General features: G+C 59.0%; 1 protein-coding gene across 1 annotated transcript; it reads left to right on the top strand.

The window, feature by feature from the left end:
* The first annotated feature begins 1,647 nt into the window (after positions 1-1,647).
* Positions 1,648-18,581, top strand: FABP3 (fatty acid binding protein 3). The gene is made up of 4 exons (XM_075908890.2): positions 1,648-1,847; positions 7,454-7,626; positions 17,032-17,133; positions 18,341-18,581. Exons 1-4 carry the CDS (start codon positions 1,694-1,696, stop codon positions 18,392-18,394), a joined length of 483 nt encoding a protein of 160 aa, XP_075765005.1. The 5' UTR covers positions 1,648-1,693; the 3' UTR covers positions 18,395-18,581.
* The last annotated feature ends 1,670 nt before the right edge of the window (positions 18,582-20,251 follow it).

The raw sequence follows: 20,251 nt of genomic DNA, 5'->3' as shown, positions 1-20,251 counted from the left end.
CGCTGCCAGGCCAGTCTCTTCATGGGCACCTCCCTGGGGTAGGGGGTGCACAAAGCTCGGTGTCCATGAGATGAAGCCGTGAGACACACAGATCCTTGCCCAGCGCAGCTGCACCCTTCGCTAGAACAGTGCAAAACAAAGGCAGAAGCCGCTGCCAGGCTTTGCCACTGACTCACTCTGTGGCCTTGGGAAAGCCACTTCAGCCCTGATCCCCAAAAGTCCTTAGGTGCCTAAATGTCTGAGCACCTGGTCCTACCTCACTCTGTGCCTCAGTTTCCCCAGCGACCAGGCTAATGATGCGGCATTGTGGAGTATGGAAGAAAACCCCCTGGTGAATGCTAAGAGCTATGAGCATTGGCGTGACACTCAGGGGAGGTGAGACCTGGATGCCTGAGTCTTTTCCTGCCATTGCTGTGGGGGTGGGTGGGGGAAAATTCTCTGTGCCTCACTTAACCGATCTGCAGAGTAGGACAGACCTGCAGTGCTGGGCCTGGAGCTGCCCGGGGCTGATGGCCAGGACTTAGCCTGAGTTAAATTAAGAGCAGGAAATGCACCGGGGAGAAGGATCCTGATCCCCCTTCAGCCCACGTGGGCCAGTGCAGATCACTGAACACCGGGCCCTCACAGGGCTGCATTCACCGGGAGGGCAAAAGCCTCCGGGCGTCAGGCAATGCCCCAATGCTTAGGGGTGCCCTGAGGAAGCTGAGCCTGCCCAGGTCTCCACGTTGGGACTCTGACCAACCGCTGAGCTTTTTCACATCACTCTCCTGCTGGGCTCCTGTTCAGATGGAGCTGGGTGGGGTCGCTGGCTCCCCACAGCCGAGCCTGTGCTGGGGGTCAGGCGCCGGGCACCGCTCTGAGAGTGGGGCAATAGGGGATGACAGGCCCAGGAGGTAAAGCCCCAAGCCTGAGGGGTGCACTCAGAGAGGCAGCAGCCTCGCACCATGGCCCCTCCTTGCCTGCTCCCGGGCGTGTGGCTGCTGACGGTGCCAGATATGGGCAAATCCTCGCTACCCAAGAGAGCCTGGCTCTGCCCTCTCCAGCCCTGAGCTAGGACGGTGGGTGGAGCAGGGCAGAGACGTGGGAAGAAGCGGATTTGTGCCACATTCCCTGAGGGCTGACAGGAGAGATTTCCAACTCCCCTGACTCAAAGGGCCCTGGGGGACTGTCTGCGGGCTCTGGTCGGGGGAAACCAGGCAGCCAGGCCCTGCCTCGCTGGCTGTGCCTCGCTTTCCCATCTGTAGCATGGGCATAATGACCCTGGATTTCCCTTCCCAAGGCCCTGCACATCTTGCCTGTTGGACTGTGACTCAGGGCAGGGGCTGGCTCTCCCTGCGTGGTCACCCCCCCCCCCCCCCGGCACCGGGGGACCCGGATTTCCGCTGGCATACCAATCATTGGCGCATCACTGCCAGCGTTAGGGCTGTGCAAAGCACTTTAAAATGCCCACAAGATCCATCGCGGTCCCAGGAGAGCCCCGGCCGGGGTCTGGTTCCTGCACTAGGACGTCTGTTCATGCCCGAGATTTCACTGGGCACGCGGGAGCGGCAGCCCCAGGAGTGAGAGGGCGGACGCAGGGCTGTGCATGCAGAGCTGATGTGCTAGCGACGCAGTCCGAGGCCGCTCCAGTGCGACTGTCTCTGAGAGGCTGGGGAAACGTTTCTGGAGCCACGCTCTCCAATCATGTGATCAGATGGGTTATTTAAAGAGGAAGAATGTGCCTAGATTAGCGAGCAGTCTCTCTCCTCAGAGCTGCGGGCGCACAGGGCTCATCATGGCTGAGGCGTTCGCAGGCACCTGGCGGCTGGTGGACAGCAGTCATTTCGACGAATACATGAAAGCGATCGGTGAGCCTGGGGAATCCAGGGGGCTGGGACTGGCTGGCGGAGCGGCGGAGCCCTTATTGTAAAGGGCTAATGATTCCCGGGGGTTATTCTTTGCCCTGGAGACGCAGGGAGAGCTGCAGGGACAAGGGCAAAGAACGCGACAGAGATCCTGGTGCTAGCTGCATTCCCACGGCAGAGCCGCTTCTGGGCATTCAATGCAGGCCAGTGCTCAGGGGGTGGCCTCGGGCCGCAGGGGCATTTGGGACGACTTGTGAGCAAGGTCTGTTTTCTGTCTGGTACACACTGAGTTCCCGGCACACGGAGGGGTGGGGCCGTTGTTCTGAGCAGTGCTCTGGAAATGGGAAATTCGGGCTCGCCGTGCCTCGCAGGCAGCGTTGCTTAGTGGGCAGAATGGTTCTGCTCCTGTCGTGTTTGGTTTTTGTGAAATAGCCGTTCTCAAGCCAAAAATCCCTGGCCATCGGGGTGGGGGGCTGTACAGACAGCCCCCCACCCCGCCCCTTCCCGACCTTGGGGGGTGTGGGGAAGTGGCAGGGTTAATGTGCTGTCACCTGATTGCTCCGGGAGCAGCCTGGCATGGCAGGAGGGCTTTGTGCGTCTGACAGCTGGATGCAAGGTCAGCGCAGCAAGTAGCCAAGGCCGGCGCGGCTGTTCTGACAAGCAGACACAAAAGGGGAGCCTTGGGCGGGGCTGCATCAGCTGCCAGATGGCCAGGCTGGGCATGGCAGCCGGCCAGGCTCCTCGCGCTCCTTCCCAGGGACTGGGTGCACCAGCATCCCAGGCACCAGCCACACCCGGGCCGTCCTGCCCCAGGAGCACAGGGGAGGGGCGCGAGTGGCCCACTAGGCCTGATGCAAGATCCTTCCTGCCCTTTGCCTTGTCACTGCTCCGGCAGCCGGTGCCTGGCTGAGGCCGGGGGCTCCATGCCAGGCGGATTCGCAGAGGGATGCGGGTTCAGCGCTGGGCGTCGGCCACAGGGGAGCGCGGGCCCCACCTCCAGCATAGCTGCAGGGGAGCTGAGGGCAGGATGGGACCCCAGTCTGCACTGGGGGAAAGGCTCCGTGGCCCTGCCCAGGAGACCCCACCGCGTCCGGCTCCCTGGGGGCAGGGCTGGGGAACTCCTTCGGCTCGGGGGCCACTGACCCACAGAAAAATCAGTCGGGGGCTGCACAGAGGTGAGGAGCAAAAAACCCAAGAAACCCTCACGGAGGCGGCCCCCAACTCCCCACATTCCCCTCCCCCACCAGAGCCTCGGGGGGCCCGGCCTAGTAGATTCTGGGCACTCCAGCTCTGCAGTGGGGCAGTGGGGGGCTGGCGCACCAGCACGGGCTCTCCAATGGGGGGGAGCCCCGAGCCTTGGGGGGCAGATCCAGGCAAGCCGGGGGCCTGAGGCCTGAACGAGGGGCTGGGCCAGTTGCTCTGCCCGTCAGAGCCTGGGAGCGTGGGGCAGACTCTGCTCTAGCGCGGCCCAAACAGCCTCCAGCATCAGCGGAGCGGCCGGGTCCTGGGCTCCCCTGGGCGAGGGGCTGCTTCGCCCTAGTGCAGTGCAGGCGCCGCTGGGAAAACGGCGGCTCCCTCGGACCCTGCGTCTCCGCTCGGCCCCAGCGGCGGGGCCCAGCAGTTATGTGGCCTGGACCCGCTGAGACATGGACGTCTGGGGTGTGTGTGTAACATGGCAGGGACTAAATGAGTGGGGCAGTTTATACATGTCTTCCCGTACACACACACACCTGTACGCACACCCCTGCATACACACACACCTGTACGCACACCCCTGCACACACACACACCACTCCTGTTCATACACACCCCTGCACACACACACACCTGTACGCACACCCCTGCATACACACACACCTGTACGCACACCCCTGCACACACACACACCACTCCTGTTCATACACACCCCTGCACACACACACACCTGTACGCACACCCCTGCATACACACACACCTGTACGCACACCCCTGCACACACACACACCACTCCTGTTCATACACACCCCTGCACACACACACACCTGTACGCACACCCCTGCACACACACACGCCACTCCTGTTCATACACACCCCTGCACACACACACACCTGTACGCACACCCCTGCACACACACACGCCACTCCTGTTCATACACACCCCTGCACACACACACACCTGTACGCACACCCCTGCACACACACACACCACTCCTGTTCATACACACCCCTGCACACACACACGCCACTCCTGTTCATACACACCCCTGCACACACACACACCTGTACGCACACCCCTGCACACACACACACCACTCCTGTTCATACACACCCCTGCGCACACACACACCACTCCTGTTCATACACACCCCTGCACACACACACACACACACCACTCCTGTTCATACACAGCCCTGCACACACACACACACACACACACACACCACTCCTGTTCATACACAGCCCTGCACACACACACACACACACACCACTCCTGTTCATACACAGCCCTGCACACACACACACACACACCACTCCTGTTCATACACAGCCCTGCACACACACACACACCACTCCTGTTCATACACACCCCTGTACACACACACACCACTCCTGTTCATACACACCCCTGTACACACACACACCACTCCTGCTCATACACACCCCTGCACACACACACCACTCCTGTTCATACACACCCCTGCACACACACACACCACTCCTGTTCATACAAACCCCTGCACACACACACACACACACCACTCCTGTTCATACACACCCCTGCACACACACACACCACTCCTGTTCATACACACCCCTGCACACACACACACCACTCCTGTTCATACACAGCCCTGCGCACACACACACACACACCACTCCTGTTCATACACACCCCTGCACACACACACACCACTCCTGCTCATACACACCCCTGCACACACACACACCACTCCTGTTCATACACACCCCTGTACGTACACACACACCACTCCTGCTCATACACACCCCTGTACACACACACACACCACTCCTGTTCATACACACCCCTGTACACACACACACACCACTCCTGTTCATACACACCCCTGTACACACACACATACCACTCCTGCTCATACACACCCCTGTACACACACACACACCACTCCTGTTCATACACACCCCTGTACACACACACCACTTCTGTTCATACACACCTCTGCACACACACACACCACTCCTGTTCATACACAGCCCTGCACACACACACACACACACCACTCCTGTTCATACACAGCCCTGCACACACACACACACACACACACCACTCCTGTTCATACACACCCCTGTACACACACACACACACACCACTCCTGTTCATACACACCCCTGTACACACACACACACACACCACTCCTGTTCATACACAGCCCTGCACACACACACACACACACTACTCCTGTTCATACACACCCCTGTACACACACACACACCACTCCTGTTCATACACACCCCTGTACACACACACACACGCCACTCCTGCTCATACACACCCCTGCACACACACACAGCACTCCTGTTCATACACACCCCTGCACACACACACACACCACTCCTGTTCATACACACCCCTGTACACACACACACACCACTCCTGTTCATACACACCCCTGCACACACACACACCACTCCTGTTCATACACAGCCCTGCGCACACACACACCACTCCTGTTCATACACAGCCCTGCGCACACACACACCACTCCTGTTCATACACACCCCTGCACACACACACACCACTCCTGTTCATACACACCCCTGTACACACACACACACACACACACACACACACCACTCCTGCTCATACACACCCCTGTACACACAGACACCACTCCTGTTCATACATACCCCTGTACACACACACACCACTCCTGTTCATTCACACCCCTATACACACACACACCACTCCTGTTCATTCACACCCCTATACACACACACACACACCACTCCTGCTCATACACACCCCTGTACACACACACACACCACTCCTGCTCATACACACCTCTGTACACACACACACCCCTGTACACACACACACCACCCTGGTACACACACATCCCTGTACACACATCTCTCCTGTACATACACACATGCCACCCCTGAACACACACCCTTTTCCTGAATACAAACACTCCCCTGTACACAGACACACACACACACACACACACCAGTACACACACATGCACACTCCTGTACACACACACCCTGGGGCTGGGGCAGGGATGAGGGTGTTGGGGTGCAGAATGGCAGCTCCAAGCTGGGCAGGAAGGCTCCATGTGCTGCCCTTGTGCCTGCAGCGGCCACCCTTGCAGCTCCCATTGGCTGCAGGTCCCTGCCAATGGGAGCTGTGGAGCCGGCACTAGGGCGGGGGCTGCATGCAGAGCCTTCCTGTGCATAGGGACCTGGTATCTGCTTCTGGGAGGGAGGGAACCTGCCTTAGCCCCAGCCCCTGCTGCGCCACTCGGCAGACTTTTAATGGCCTGGTCGTCGGTCCGACTGGAGCCACTGGGATCCCAGTTTGTGCAAGAACATTTACAGTACATGGTCAGAAGACAGGGCTTTTTGCACAAGAGTTATTCCTTTTTCTACAAGGAATAAGCCTTTTTGCACAAGAGCTCTTGCGTAAAAGGCATGTGTGGACGGGCAACAGCGGTTTCTTGTGCAAAAACAGCCTATCGGAAAAAGCTCAGGTGCCCTGGTGGCCATTCTGCGAATGGCAATCAGAGCTTTCTTGCATGAGAGCATCCATGCCGTGTGGGCGCTCTCTTGCACAAAAGCGCATCACTTTCCCAATGTGCTTTTGAGGTGTGCACACTCTCTTGTGCAAGGTCTCTTCCGCAAAACGGTCCTTGCGCAAGAAGCCTGCCGTGTAGATGTAGCCTGGCTGCGGCGGCGTTGAAAGCGCCAGTCACACGGTGGGGGCAGCTGCCAGGTAGCTGAGTGAGGAACTAGCGGATGCCGGGCCAAAGTCTGCACTGCTACAGCCCCGATGAAACCAGCAGGGGTGTCCCAGGGACAGCAGCTGGGAGTAGGGTGGGGAGAAGGCAGCAGGAACATGGAAGCCGGGGGAGGGTGAACCCAGCACAGCTGCCCTGCTTCAGCAAAGCACCTGGGCGCAAGGGGGCACTTTTGTCCCTGCATGTACCTGAGCCTGGCTTTGTGGTGCATCAGACCTTCCCTGGAGCCTGCCTGCCGCAGGGGCCCACGGACAAGCCCCGCCGGAGCCCGCGGGGAGCTCACACAGACAGGAAGTGTTTGCCTCTGCCCCCCAGTGTGTGGGGGGAGTCACCCCGTTGGCGATGGGGAATCAGGCCGACGTACCCTGGGGGCTCTCATTAGCCAGCTACCCCGGGTGCAGTGTGAAGAGGCAGCGGGAAGGCCCCAGCAGTGACCAGGCAGGCAGTGAAATGCAGAAAGGTCTGGGCTGGTGTCAGTTCCGCCGTTCCCCCACTGCATTGTGGGTGGGCCCTGGGCCTGCTGCCGAGCACCCCACAGGAGGTCCCTGAGCCTGCTGCCCCTACCCCACGGGTGGCCCCAAGCCGCCCCCTGCAGCCCCCACTCAGGGCTGGCTGGTCGTGTTTGCCCCTCAGGCGTGGGCTTCGCCACGAGGCAGATCGCAAACCTGACCAAGCCCACCACCATCATCGAGCTGGAGGGCGACACGGTCACCGTGAAGACCCAGAGCACCTTCAAGAGCACAGAGATCAGCTTCAAGCTCGAGGAGGAGTTTGAGGAGACGACTGCAGATGACAGACATGTCAAGGTAGGAGGAACCGCCGGCCTGAGACACGCAGGGCAGAGACGCGAGGGACGCTGCTAGAAAAGCTGGGGTCACTCAGGAACACTGATGTGAACAAATGAAAAGTGAATTGGAAGTACGTTAGTGAAATCTCACTAAAGCCCAGTGTGGATGCTGTTATTCAGCGTTCACTTTGGAAGTGAATTACGGTAACTTTAAGCCCTTCTGCGAGCCTCTTATGTAGAGTTAATGCAGTTAATTAAACCACCACATTAATTCGGATTCACGTTTCTGAGTGTCCCCACGCAGATACGTCCGAATTAGATCTGTGTCCCACCGCCAGCACAGCAGATATAATGCTGGGCTGTGACTCAAGGGCATGGTTTCCAAATGGCCCAGGGGTTGTAGACAATGGGCCAGAGCCAAACAACCCCAAACTCGCGCATTTATTTGGAATCTAAACACAGACCTAGAGCCAACATCGCAGCCGGCCCGGTCTCTCCTGCGGCCCAGGCCCGGCGTCCTGGCGCCCTCTGCAAGCCTGAGCACCTACTCCGCTCCGCTGGCCTCGTCCAGCTAACCCTTCTGGCCTACAGCCCCTCCCTCTGCCGGGCCCCGGCTTGGCCTGGCTGGGGGGACGTGGCTCACCCGTGCTGCGCAGGAAACAGGCCCGGTATTTTGTAGTGACCAGGAGAGTGCAGCCGAGATTCTGCGCGGGGGGTGGAGACAGCGGCGCGTAAGAGCCATGAAGAGCCAGTGCGGACCAGACGGGGAGGGGGTGGAACAGACCTTTCAAGCACCAGGTGCCTGCCCAGGCTGAGCGAGGCTCCGAGGGGGCAGCAGCAGAGGCTGAGTGTTCAGATGTGCAAAACGGGCTGCCAGGGCCCAGCTGCTGAGCCTCAGGACGCTCTCAGGAGCCCTCGGTAGAACTGCACCCCAGCCTGGGGGGCTCCCTACCTGCCTAGAGCCCCAGCTGCCCTGGACTCTGCCTTGCTGCAGAGAGGAGAGTGACCCCCCCCCCCCCCTCCAGGCATGTGCAGAGCAGCCAGAAAGCGCCCGATGTGGGTAAAGCTCATCCCGCTCCCAGGCCGTTGCTGGTGAACACTCCTGGGAAGGGTGGCTGGTGTGTCCCCCGGGAGTTTGCTACGGAAGCCTGGCCCCTGGGGTTCAGTCCTGGCCTCCGCCATCCCCTTCCCAAAGGCCCGTCTGCTCTGTGACAGGCCCAGCATGGGGCCCGCTCTCAAGCCCTTCCTCAGGCGAGTGGCCCCTGGACTTCAGGGAGCGCAGAAGAGCTGCTGGCCGGGCTCACAGCTGCAAACTCAGACACTGCGTGAGGTAAAAGCAAGGGGCGGCTGTGCCAGGCCTGGCTGTCGGATGCCTGCAAAGTGATACCAAGTTATGAGGCAAAATAGACCCACCACACCCTGCTCTCACTTGCCCCCCCCCCCCCCCCAGGAGAGCCCGGAAGGGGGTTTACAAACCTATGTTGTTTTGTCAGCGAGGTCGGTTTGCTCCCTCAGGGGCTGTGGAAAATGGGGGAGGGACTGGCGCTCTGGAGGGGCTGTGTGAAACCGCTGCTTCCGGTAGCTGCTGCCTGGCACACAGTGATGCTAGATTCAAACGCTGCCCCCTCTATGCTGCAGGACGCCCCATCCAGCTCTCTCCTCCTGCCGGAGTCCTCCAGAGGAGCAGGGCAGGCCAGTCGGGATACCCCCCAGGAAAATAAAACAAGCCCCTTTCTGAGGGGAGGAACCCTGCCTGTCCTAGTCCCTCTGTCCCCCAGCGGAACCCCCAAAGGGAGCAAACCCTGAATTCCCCACTCAACAGCTCCTCCCCCTCCCTGGCAGGCAGCACCGTGAGACCTGGCTGCTCGGAGCCGCACCATTAAATACACTTCAAAGGCTTGAGGACAAGTCCGTGCCCTTGCTTTTAGCAGCGGGGACACAGGCTGTCCTGTTGCAAACACAGACCCCGGCTGCCTCGGGGCTTGTCAGATCGCTGAGGCGCGCAGCGGCCTGGGGCGTCCGCCTGGGCATGTTTGTCGTTAAACTGATTTTGCTCTCATCAGTGTTGATTAGTAGCTACAAGGATCCTGGCAAGCGGGGGGGGGGGAAGGGCGGAGTCGTGTGCATACGTGGGGGTGAGTTCAGGCACAAAGCCAGCCCCCTGCAGGCGCCATTAAGTTCTTCGGGCGAGGTGGGGGCTCGCCACTGCCTGCAGCAATACAGCAAGGAGCGCATGCGGCCAGCCCCGAGGAGTGGGAACGAGGATGGGGACGGGGGAGGCCTGCCGCACCCCCGGGCTTGAAGTGGTTTCCACGCAGGAGCTACAGTTGGGTGCAATGACTCCCAACACCCCCCTAAAAAACCTGTCCCCACCCCACCCTCCGTGACCCCCCCCAAAGGTCTGGCTGGGCCCTGGACACTCACTGTGCCCCACGGAGGCTATTTCTGAACACCCTCTGCTGGCGCCCCCGGAGCTCTCCGCCAGGGCCTGCAGAGCGCCTCTCGCCACTGGGGCGCCAGGACTGCCCCCTTGCTCAGCCCCGCGGCCCAGCTAAATGCCAAGCCCTGCCCCATGGCATGCGAGAGCCACGTGGCAAAGCTACGCCTGACGACCAGTCGCATGCCTGCCCTGGCTCTGTCATTTCACAGCAGGGCAGAGCCACAGGTGGGCCACGCCCACCAACTTAGCATCTGGGCCCACCCATGCTTGGGGCTGGAGCCCACGAATCCATCGTCTGCCCCCCCCAACCCCAGTGTCTGTCCTCCGGCCACGGCCCCTCCCTGCCGGTGCCGAGTGCTCCTGGGTGCGGCTGGGTGTAAGTCTCAGCAAAGGAGCATCCCTGTATGTTGCCGTGGGGCGCTGTGCATTGCCGTGGGGCGCTGTGCGTTGCCGTGGGGCGCTGTGTGTTGACGTGGGGCGCTGTGCGTTGCCGTGGGGCGCTGTGCGTTGATGTGGGGCACTGTGTGTTGACGTGGGGCGCTGTGTGTTGACGTGGGGCGCTGTGCATTGACGTGGGGCGCTGTGCCGCCCCAGGCCCACAAGTCACCACCCAGACTGTCCGGGGGATTCTCCTGTGTCGGGCAAGGGCGGGGGTTAGGGTTTCTCTCCGCTCAGGCTGCCCAGGGGAGCTTGGAGGAAGCGTCCAGGGGGACTAAGTCTGACGCTGGCGTCCCCTGTGGACAGGCGCGTGGGAGCTGCTGACTATCAGCACCTGCCCTTCAGGTGCCCTTGGCAGCTGGCCAGAGGGTGCAGCCTGGCAGGAGCACGTTGGCCACGCAGCAGCCAGCACAGGGCTGGAGGCAGATGGGGACACCGTGTGGGCCCAGACGTAGGGGGCGGGCAAGGTCTGGAGGGCAGGGCAGGAGCCATCAGGGCCACCTCTCCCACCTCCAGTGCTATGGAGCGGAGGTGAAGAAAAGTGCTCGCCCTCCACTCTGCATTTTTTCAGGAATACGGGTTCTTTTGAAAAAGGATTTTTTTTCTGAAAGAATCGCGTCTAGATTGCTTTTTTTTTAACTTTTTTGAAAAAGTGATAGGACGCGATTATGCAAATGAAGCCCGAGATTTGTAAATCTGCGCTTCATTTGCATTTTCGATTTCCCTCATTTGCATTCCTCTTTCGAAGGGGGGAAGTAGTCTAGACACATCCTAGTAGTGGGGGTGGGGCCGGCAGCCTGTGCGCACCAGCCCCACTTCCAAAGAGCCCCCGCCTCTCTGCGCTGCTGCCTCTGTATTAGGAGCCACGGTGGCAGCAGCCGCTGTCTGGGGGAGGGGTCTGAGCGCCCGGACCCGGTGCGAGCCAGAACTGAGCTGGGCTGCCTGCCCACATGGCTCCTAATACACTCCTAATACACTGGAAATGCAGAGCCGCAGTGGGGCTAGATCCCGGACCTGTCGCAAGCCAGGACTGCTAACAAATTTACTGGCTGGGGTGGGGAGGGGGGGATGCGTGTAGTCGATAGCATTAGCCTATAAGCTTTTACTTATCGGTTAACTAGTTAATCGACTCTACTATCAGCCCTCGGCTGGTGCTCTGGGTGGGCCAAGCAGATCTGGGCAGAGCGCCGGGCGGGCAGAATGGGGAAGCCCCCACAGCCTGACCCCTGTCCATAGCAGGCGCCCCAGAGCGGCTGAGCAAGGCAGTTCTGGGGAAGAGCAAAGCTGGGGCAGGGGAAGGAGTGGGCCTGGATGCTCAGTGGAGATGCCCAGACTCACGCAAGGCTATGCCGCTGCCTCAGCAGTACAGCTCTCGGTGCCACTTACAGTGGCACAGAACCGGAGTTCCACGGACACGGGAGCGGTGGAACATTGCGGGGAGCGCTTACGGTAGCACAGAACCGGAATTCCACGGACACGGGAGCGGTGGGACATTGCGGTGAGCACTTACAGTAGCACAGATCCAGAGTTCCACGGACACGGAAGCGGTGGAACATTGCGGGGAGCGCTCACGGTAGCACAGAACCGGAGTTCCACGAACACGGGAGCGGTGGAACATTGCGGGGAGCGCTTACGGTAGCACAGATCCGGTGTTCCACGGACACGGGAGCGGTGGAACATTGCAGGGAGCGCTCACGGTAGCACAGAACCAGTGTTCCACGGACACGGGAGCGGTGGAACATTGAGGGGAGCGCTTACGGTAGCACAGATCAGGAGTTCCACGGACACGGGAGCGGTGGAACATTGTGGGGAGCGCTTACGGTAGCACAGATCCGGTGTTCCACGAACACGCGAGCGATGGGACATTGCGGTGAGCGCTTATGTTAGCACAGATCCGGAGTTCCACGGACACGGGAGCGGTGGGTCATTGCGGGGAGCGCTTACGGTAGCACAGAACCGGAGTTCCACGGACATGGGAGCGATGGGACATTGCGGGGAGCGCTTACGGTAGCACAGAACCGGAGTTCCACGGACACGCGAGCGGTGGGACATTGAGGGGAGCGCTTACGGTAGCACAGAACCGGAGTTCCACGGACACGGGAGCGGTGGGACATTGAGGGGAGCGCTTACGGTAGCACAGAACCGGAGTTCCACGGACACGGGAGCGGTGGGTCATTGCGGGGAGCGCTGACAGTAGCACAGATCAGGAGTTCCACGGACACGGGAGCTGTGGGTCATTGCAGGGAGCGCTGACGGTAGCACAGAACCGGAGTTCCACGGACACGGGAGCGGTGGGTCATTGCAGGGAGCGCTTACGGTAGCACAGAACTGGAGTTCCACGGACACGGGAGCGGTGGGTCATTGCGGGGAGCGATTACGGTAGCACAGAACTGGAGTTCCACGGACACGGGAGCGGTGGGTCATTGCGGGGAGCGATTGCTGTAGCACAGAACCGGAGTTCCACGGACACGGGAGCGGTGGGACATTGAGGGGAGCGCTTACGGTAGCACAGAACCGGAGTTCCACGGACACGGGAGCGGTGGGTCATTGCAGGGAGCGCTTACGGTAGCACAGAACCGGAGTTCCACAGACACGGGAGCGGTAGAACATTGAGGGGAGCGCTTACGGTAGCACAGAACCGGAGTTCCACGGACACGGGAGTAGTGGAACCCCCTAAGAAAAGCACAAAACCCTGACACACAAACAGGTGCCCGCCCATCTCACCGGTGCCCTTTCCTCGCTGCTGAGGCAGGCTTTGCCCCCAGGTCAGGGTGTTGCAGCGCTGGCTGGCTTCACGGGGGCCAGAAATACCCGGTTCCGCAAGCTGTCTCCTGAACAGCGCAGGCCAACCACCCCCACGCATATTAGCAAATGCTTATTGGATAGTCGAGTAGGAACTTGACTAGTCCCTCCCCTCCCTTGCTGCATCTGTTAGAGGCTACGTCTAGACTTCAGGCGTCTTTCGGAAGAAGCTTTTCTGGAAGAGATCTTCTGAAAAAACTTCTTCCGAGAGAGAGCGTCCGCACTGCCAAAGCGCCTTGAAACAGCGAGCTGCTTTTTCAAAAGATAGTGTCCACGCTCACTGGATGCTCTCTCGTATGTCAGCTGTGTTTGCTGTGGGCAGAGTGGCCTCCAGGGCACCTGTGCTTTTTCCTCTTTCCTCTTCTTCGGAAGGAACTCCCTCTTTCCCGCCCACACACGCCTTTTTCTGAAAGAGCTCTTGGAAAAAGGCTTCTTCCTCATAGAACGAAGTTTATCAATGTCGGAAAACCCCTCTGTTCTTTCGATTTTTTGTCGAAAGAACACGATTGCAGTGTGGACGGAAGTGAAGTTTTTTTTGGAAAAACAGCCATTTTTCCAAAAAAACCCTCTGTAGTGCAGACACAGCCTGAGGGAGGCAGCAAGGGGGGCAGGGGGAGCAGGAGCCACTGCTGGGGGGAGCCGGCTTAAAAGCGGGTGGGTATTGAAACAGTCCCGCTCACGCTGTTCCTGGCTGCTGCTCCTCTCCCTTTGGAACGTACAAGATGTAACGGCGGCTCTTGCACATTTCAAAGGAAGAGGCACAGAGGGGAACCCGGCCAGCAGGGACTGTTCTGCTCTCGCCGGCGTGGTCCCCTTCCCACTGCCTCTAGCAAGGGCTAACGAGCGCCCCCCCCTTGTCGACTAATCGAGTAGTTGGTGGAAATTCCATCAACTACTTGATTAGCTGATAAATGGAAATTTAGCATCTCAATGTGCTACACTGTCTCTCTCCAGAGTCGGGGAGCCCCCGCCTGGTGTCATGCTGCAAGGCGTTGGTGTTTATGGTTGGCCTGGGATTTCTCGGGGCGGGTGACTAGGGAGATAACTGAAGAGTCCGTTACCAACACTTGAGCTAAGCGGCTTGTGAGGGGCCGGGAGAAGGCCCTCGGCTTTATGGACCAGCCCTGAGACTTACATTTCCCTAGTGCCTCACTTTCACTCCAAGCCCACAAGGCATAATTTACCCATAACTGTCACCAACGGATCACAAACAAGCTTTCGACAGGGATGCCAAATGGCGCCTTTAATGGGTAAATGACACACAAGCGCTGTGTTAGGTGTGGTGAGCTTGTCAGGCCTGGGACAGGAGTTGCTTGGAGAGAAGAGAGAAGCCCTAAGGCCCTGGCCCAGTGCATCTCTGACCCATTCCCCAGGAGGTGCCGTGCTCTCTGTCTGACTCACCCGCCAGGCAGAGCAAGGTGGGGTCATGCAAGCACCAACCGAGAAGGCCTGGGATCAGGTGTCTCAGGGCAGGGTCTGGCCTGAGGGCTGAGCAGGGTTAGAATGAAGGCGATGCCGTGGGAGGGCAGGTTTGGCCAATCCCCCGCCCCGTGTGGGAGCGGCCCTGGACTGCCCTGTTCCCAGCAGCCATGAGGCATGCACACGCCCGTTCTCAAAACCGAGCCAACCACTCGCCAGGGGTTTGCGCTGCTCCTTCCTTTCCCCCATGGGGCCACCCCAAGCCCGCCCCTAACAGCAGCTGCACCCCCTCTTCCCACTGCATCTCCTGCAGCAGGCACACCCCCGGGGCCTTAATCGGCTCTTTCCATTTAAGGTTGAGGTGAGAGAATCGCCAGGAACTTTCCTCCTCCTCCTGCTTCTCTGGCATTAAGTCACCAAGGAAACCCATGCCAAGACGCACCATTCACTCTGGGTGGGCAGCAGGGCCAGGTCTATGGTCCCAGGAATGGGGGGTGTGTGGCTAGGGGGCATTTTGAGGCCCCTAGAAGTGGCTAGGGGGTATTTTTGAGGCCCCAACCCACCTTCTACAAGGGCAGGGGCTGCTCCTGGGTCAGTATTTTGCTGCCATTTATCGGTTGGCTGAGGGATGGAGACTCTCCCAGCGGTCGCTGGTCACTGCTTAGCACTGGGTAACTGGATTCCTGTTTTAGCCTCTCACAATTTAGGATTCCTCGATCCAAGTGCTCTCTAAGCTGCGTGGCGGTTGAGGGGGGGAGAGGGGCCCCGCCTGCCAGCCCCAGCTCCTAGGCAGGGGGGCCATGGGGCTCTGTGCACTGCTCCTGCCCTGAGCACCGGTTCCCCACTCCCACTTGCCAAAGGGAGCTAAGGGGGCAGTGTTCGTGTGCGTGGTGCGGAGCCTCGTGCCTCCGCCCTGGAGCCAGACCTGCTGGCGGCCTCCGCAAGGCAGCACGGTGCCTCAGGACAGGCAGGCACCAAGTCCACTGTCCCCCCCACCCTGAGCCCCTCAAACCAGATCCACCTCCCGCACCCCAAACCTCTCATCCCCAGCTCCACCCCAAAGTCCACACCGCAGCCCAGAGCCCGTGCCCCCTTCTGCACCCCAACCCCCAGGCCTGAGGCCCTCCTCAAACCTGGAGCCCCCACTTGCATCCCAAACCCCACATTCCCAGGTCTATCCCTGAGCCCTCATGCGCTCCTGCACTCAGGATGTTAAATATCGATTAATTGACTAGTCGAGTAGTCGATGGAATTTCCATCAACTAGTGGACTAGTCCACAGGCACGTCCACATTCCTCCTTTGAAATGCACAAGAGCCCCCCCTGGAACTCTGCCTGGAGCCCAGGAGCAGTGTGAAGTCCCGCTGACTCTGGGCTCCACATGGGCGCTTCCGCTTTGAAATGCACAAGAGCTGGGGGAAGCGTCCGCGTGGAGCCCGGGGTCAGCTCCATGCGGCTCTGCCACTTTGAAACACCCCTTCTTCCCCCCCTTTGCTGCCTCTATCTAATAGAGGCAGCAAGGGGGAGGGGGGAAGCAACTAGTGCTTATCAGATTGGTGACTAGTCCTTATCATCCTTATCCTGCACCCCAACACCCTGTCTCAAGACAAGCCTCCTCCTATATTCCCAATTCCTTGGCCCCTACCCCTGCACCCCAGGTCCCTCATCTCTAGCCCCACCGCAGAGTCTACACTCCCAGCAAGAGCCCTTGCATCCCTGCACCCCCACCCTCGGCTCCAAACCTGAGCCCCCTCCCACACTCAGCCCCTCGGCCCCACATGGATTTTGTGCTGTGCACCAATACGGCGGTGTTGTGTCGCGCAGCCCCTCTCCATTGGGGCACATTCATTCTGCTCAGGGTTGGGAAAAATTAGAGGAACCAGTGTCTGATCTCTTGGGGGGAGGGGAGCTGTTCCCTTTGCCCCGTGTCGCGCTGGGCCTGGTTAAAATCTCTCTAATTCTAGCAGCAGGAAGGGCAGGGTCCATTCTCGCTGCAGCCGCCAAGAGACCCGGTGTGTACAACTCACCAAATTACTGCCGCTGGGGTTTGCCCGGAGAACGCCCTGTCCTACTCGCGCGCAGCAACCAACAGCCAAGCACCCGTCGCACATAAACATCTGAGCGCATGGGGCTGGCTCTGCAGTGACCCCACTTCCTGGGACTGGGCCCCTTCGGCAGGCAGGAAAGGGCTTAGTGACCTACACTGCAGGGTAAAGCCTTGGGGCGGGCAGCAGAGACTGTGTATCCTGCACCTTTAGCCCAGGAAGGGTTGATCTTATTACCTACCCCCTTGAGATGCCAGGCGCTTTGTCTCTCTCCCCTGCAGTCCCTTGTGACGCTCGATGGAGGAAAACTTGTCCACGTGCAGAAATGGGACGGAAAGGAGACGACATTGGTCCGAGAACTGCAGGATGGGAAGTTAATTCTGGTGAGTGGGCTAGGGTCTGCTGGGCACCTGCCTTTCCATTTGCTCCCAGTACTTCGGAGAAGCCCAGGGTTTGTCTATGGCAGTTAGCTGCAGCTGCTTTAACTAGGGAAGCAAAATCCCATGTCATCACTTAACTGGTTGCCCACTTGCAAATGGGTGGGGGCCACTCCAGCCCAACTGGGTGAGAGCCCCCCCCCCCCGCCATCCCCGCTCGCAGTGTGCTACTCCGGCCGGGCCTGGTCTGCCATGGACAGGGGCTACTCCAGCCATGGGGGGCCCCTCTGGGCTGGAGCAGCACCTGGCCTGCATTGGGCAGAGGGGCTGTGCCAGCTCCCGCTGTTTAACGGTAACTGGTAAGCACCAGCAGGTCAGGGTGATGCTGACTGATTAACTAATCGCAGCTTCAACCAGCCCCTGGAAATAGCACTAAGTCCGTGTGTGGAAGAAGATACATCAGTGTGAAGATGCATATTCCCTTAAAGAAAAGAGAAATCAGACTAGTCATATGGTACATTTACACCAGCCTAGATTAGGGTTGTACCAGTATAAATGAGGGATGTCACCATCAGTTTATTTTGGCAACTGTGTAACCACTGACATTTTCAGCAGTTACTTGTTTACACACAGGAAGGCAGGTGGCTCCAGCGGAGCACAGGTAGCCACCCCCCGCCCCCGCATCAGAGGCAGCAGCATGCGGGGAAGGCAGGCAGCTCCCTGGGCGCCCGTGCTTGCCAGGAGCCTGCTTAAAAGCCAGCTCCCCCCCTCAGCAGGATGTGGGGCAGGGGGTGGAATTTTCATGCAACCATGAAGGTTAACCAATGAGCCCAGGCTCATCCGTTAACTGTTTCCACGTTTCCACCAACACATCCCTGGTATAAATATCCTGGTAAAAGAAAAATCCGCCCCCCCCCGACTCCGCAGTTAAACCAGCCCAACATGGGTAGAGCAGGCCTGGAAAGGGTTATAAGAACCAGACCGGCTTGCTGAATGCCTATCCTATAGGGTTACGTTAAAAGCTGAGAGAGGAGTTTGGGGGCAGATCCCCAAACACTATGAATTCCCAGAAATCCAGCCAAAGCTGCCCTGCCGGATCCCCTGGGCCAATGCCTGACACAACCAGATGGTTGAAAAGTCAGCTGCACAGCTCCTGGAGAGGGACTGACCCCACCTCCTCCTCTAATCTCCCTCCTTCTGTTTCTGTTCCCAGACTCTCACCATGGGCACTGTGGTCTGCACTCGCACGTATGAGAAAGCAACATAGACCCCGGATTGCTGCTCGTCTCTTGGTGCTGAACTCGCAGAATTGCCTCCCCCCCCTTTCTGTATGTGATTCAATATTGCAGCATGAAGCCCGTGCAGGGTGAGCCCGTGACTGTGCTTTCTGTGGTTGGTTTGTTTTTTAATCGTGTAAGAACCCATGTGGGAAATAATAAACCAAAGTCGTTACAGACGGGGCTTTGGCTCGCTCTGGGAAAGACTCGTGTGCCATCTCCACACCAGGACTCATTCGGACTCCTCTGGGCCAGACGGGCAGAGGGCGAGCTCTGCCTAGGTGATGCTGTAGGCTGTGGACCTGCAGAGAGCAACCAAGCCTAGTGGGGAAGTCAGAGCAGTGTAATACCCCCTGCAGGCAGAGCCAGGCTGCTTCCAGGCTTGCCCAGCGGCCAGGGCAGAACAAATGGGCTTCCAATCATTCTAGCTTTGTCCTGGGAGGGGAAGGCTGTTTTCTAGCCAGCTCAGAGCAGTACAAGCAGCCCCTGCTGACCTCTCTACTAGTGCTCCCACCAGCGGAAAAACAACAGGCCAGAGGCAGGGCCTCACCACCACTCTGCCTGACTGACCAATGACTACTGTGAAATCTTGAGCCCCCCCCCACCCCACCAATCTTCATTCAACCCCCCTCCAGTTTGCCAATTAGCTGAGCAGCAGCTGGGTCTTAGGATCACGTGCCAGCTGCTAGGCTCAGGGGTCCACAAGGACACAGGGATCCTGCTACTCATGTGGCTACCGCTCCCCAGGTCTCTCCAACTCCATGAGGCACCTTTGCTCCCATGGTGCATTATGCTCCCGCTAGCGCCCGGGCCCCAGGTAGAATCGCGGCTAGGAAAGGAGGAAAACCTTTCCCCGGGGCAGGCGTTGCTTTCACCAGCCCATTCAGGAAGCTGACGCCCACATTTCGACTACTCTGCCCTACCGGGGAAAGCTGGCTCCCGCTGCAGACAGAACAGACACTGCTCCCATTTACTTACTACAGGGCCACTGCGGTTTAATGTTCCGCCTCAATTCCTTACAAGAAAAGCAAACTGACCCTGCTAGTCCAGCCTGCGCATGATTAGTCTGCAGATCCCACAATCCCAGCCTTCAAACTGCCCCTTCCCTCCAACCTCTCAGGACCAACTACAAGAGGCCTTTGTTAGTGGCCACCTGCAGTAGATTGGTATCGGCCATGAAAGCATGAGTCACAGTCTAGACCGGTGATCTCAGGGGTGTCCTATTTATTGCACCAGCAACTCTGCTAGGAGTGGCTGCGAGTATAATTTATATCCACAGTTCATTCCACGGTGCCAAATCCTGGCACCACACATTCCGCAGAGAATGCCACTGCAGCATGACCCTGCACACGTGGGCAGGAAGGAAGCTGGGGAGTCACGGTCAGGAGAAAGGGATGCTCAGCTCGTTGCGTCACACTGAGGTTTGGGAAATGAGTTTTCCATGGCCAGGAAGCCCCATGATGCTTCTGGAGTTTTCAAAGAGCTGGATTTGAATGGAACCAGGCATGCCCTCCAGCCCCAGGCACACCCCCCCTCTCCCCCCCGCAGTACTCCAGGGCCTTACAAGGGGGAAACGTTTGGTCTTCCCTGACTTCGCCACAGAACACGTGGAACAAACTCTCCTGCCAGCCTGCCCTTCCAAGCTAGGGCTGGCGGCTACAGCGCTGTCTAACCTTCTTTCAGTGGCTAGGGGCCTGGCGAGGGATCAAAGTCCCCACCGTCCTCTGCACATTGTGCTCTGAGAGATCGTTCCTGATCCAGAATTTACCGTAGTGTCAAGCAGGGTTTCCACTCACTTCAGTGGTTTAGCTCCTGCTGGAAGCCCTGTTTTGCATCGGTTCAGTGCA

The sequence above is a fragment of the Pelodiscus sinensis genome, chromosome 26 (genome assembly GCF_052426305.1).
Source record: "Pelodiscus sinensis isolate ZL-2025 chromosome 26, ASM5242630v1, whole genome shotgun sequence".
NCBI classification, from domain to species: Eukaryota; Metazoa; Chordata; order Testudines; family Trionychidae; genus Pelodiscus; species Pelodiscus sinensis.
The sequence above is the reverse complement of the archived record's forward strand: the minus strand, read 5'-3'. Positions and strand labels throughout refer to the sequence as shown.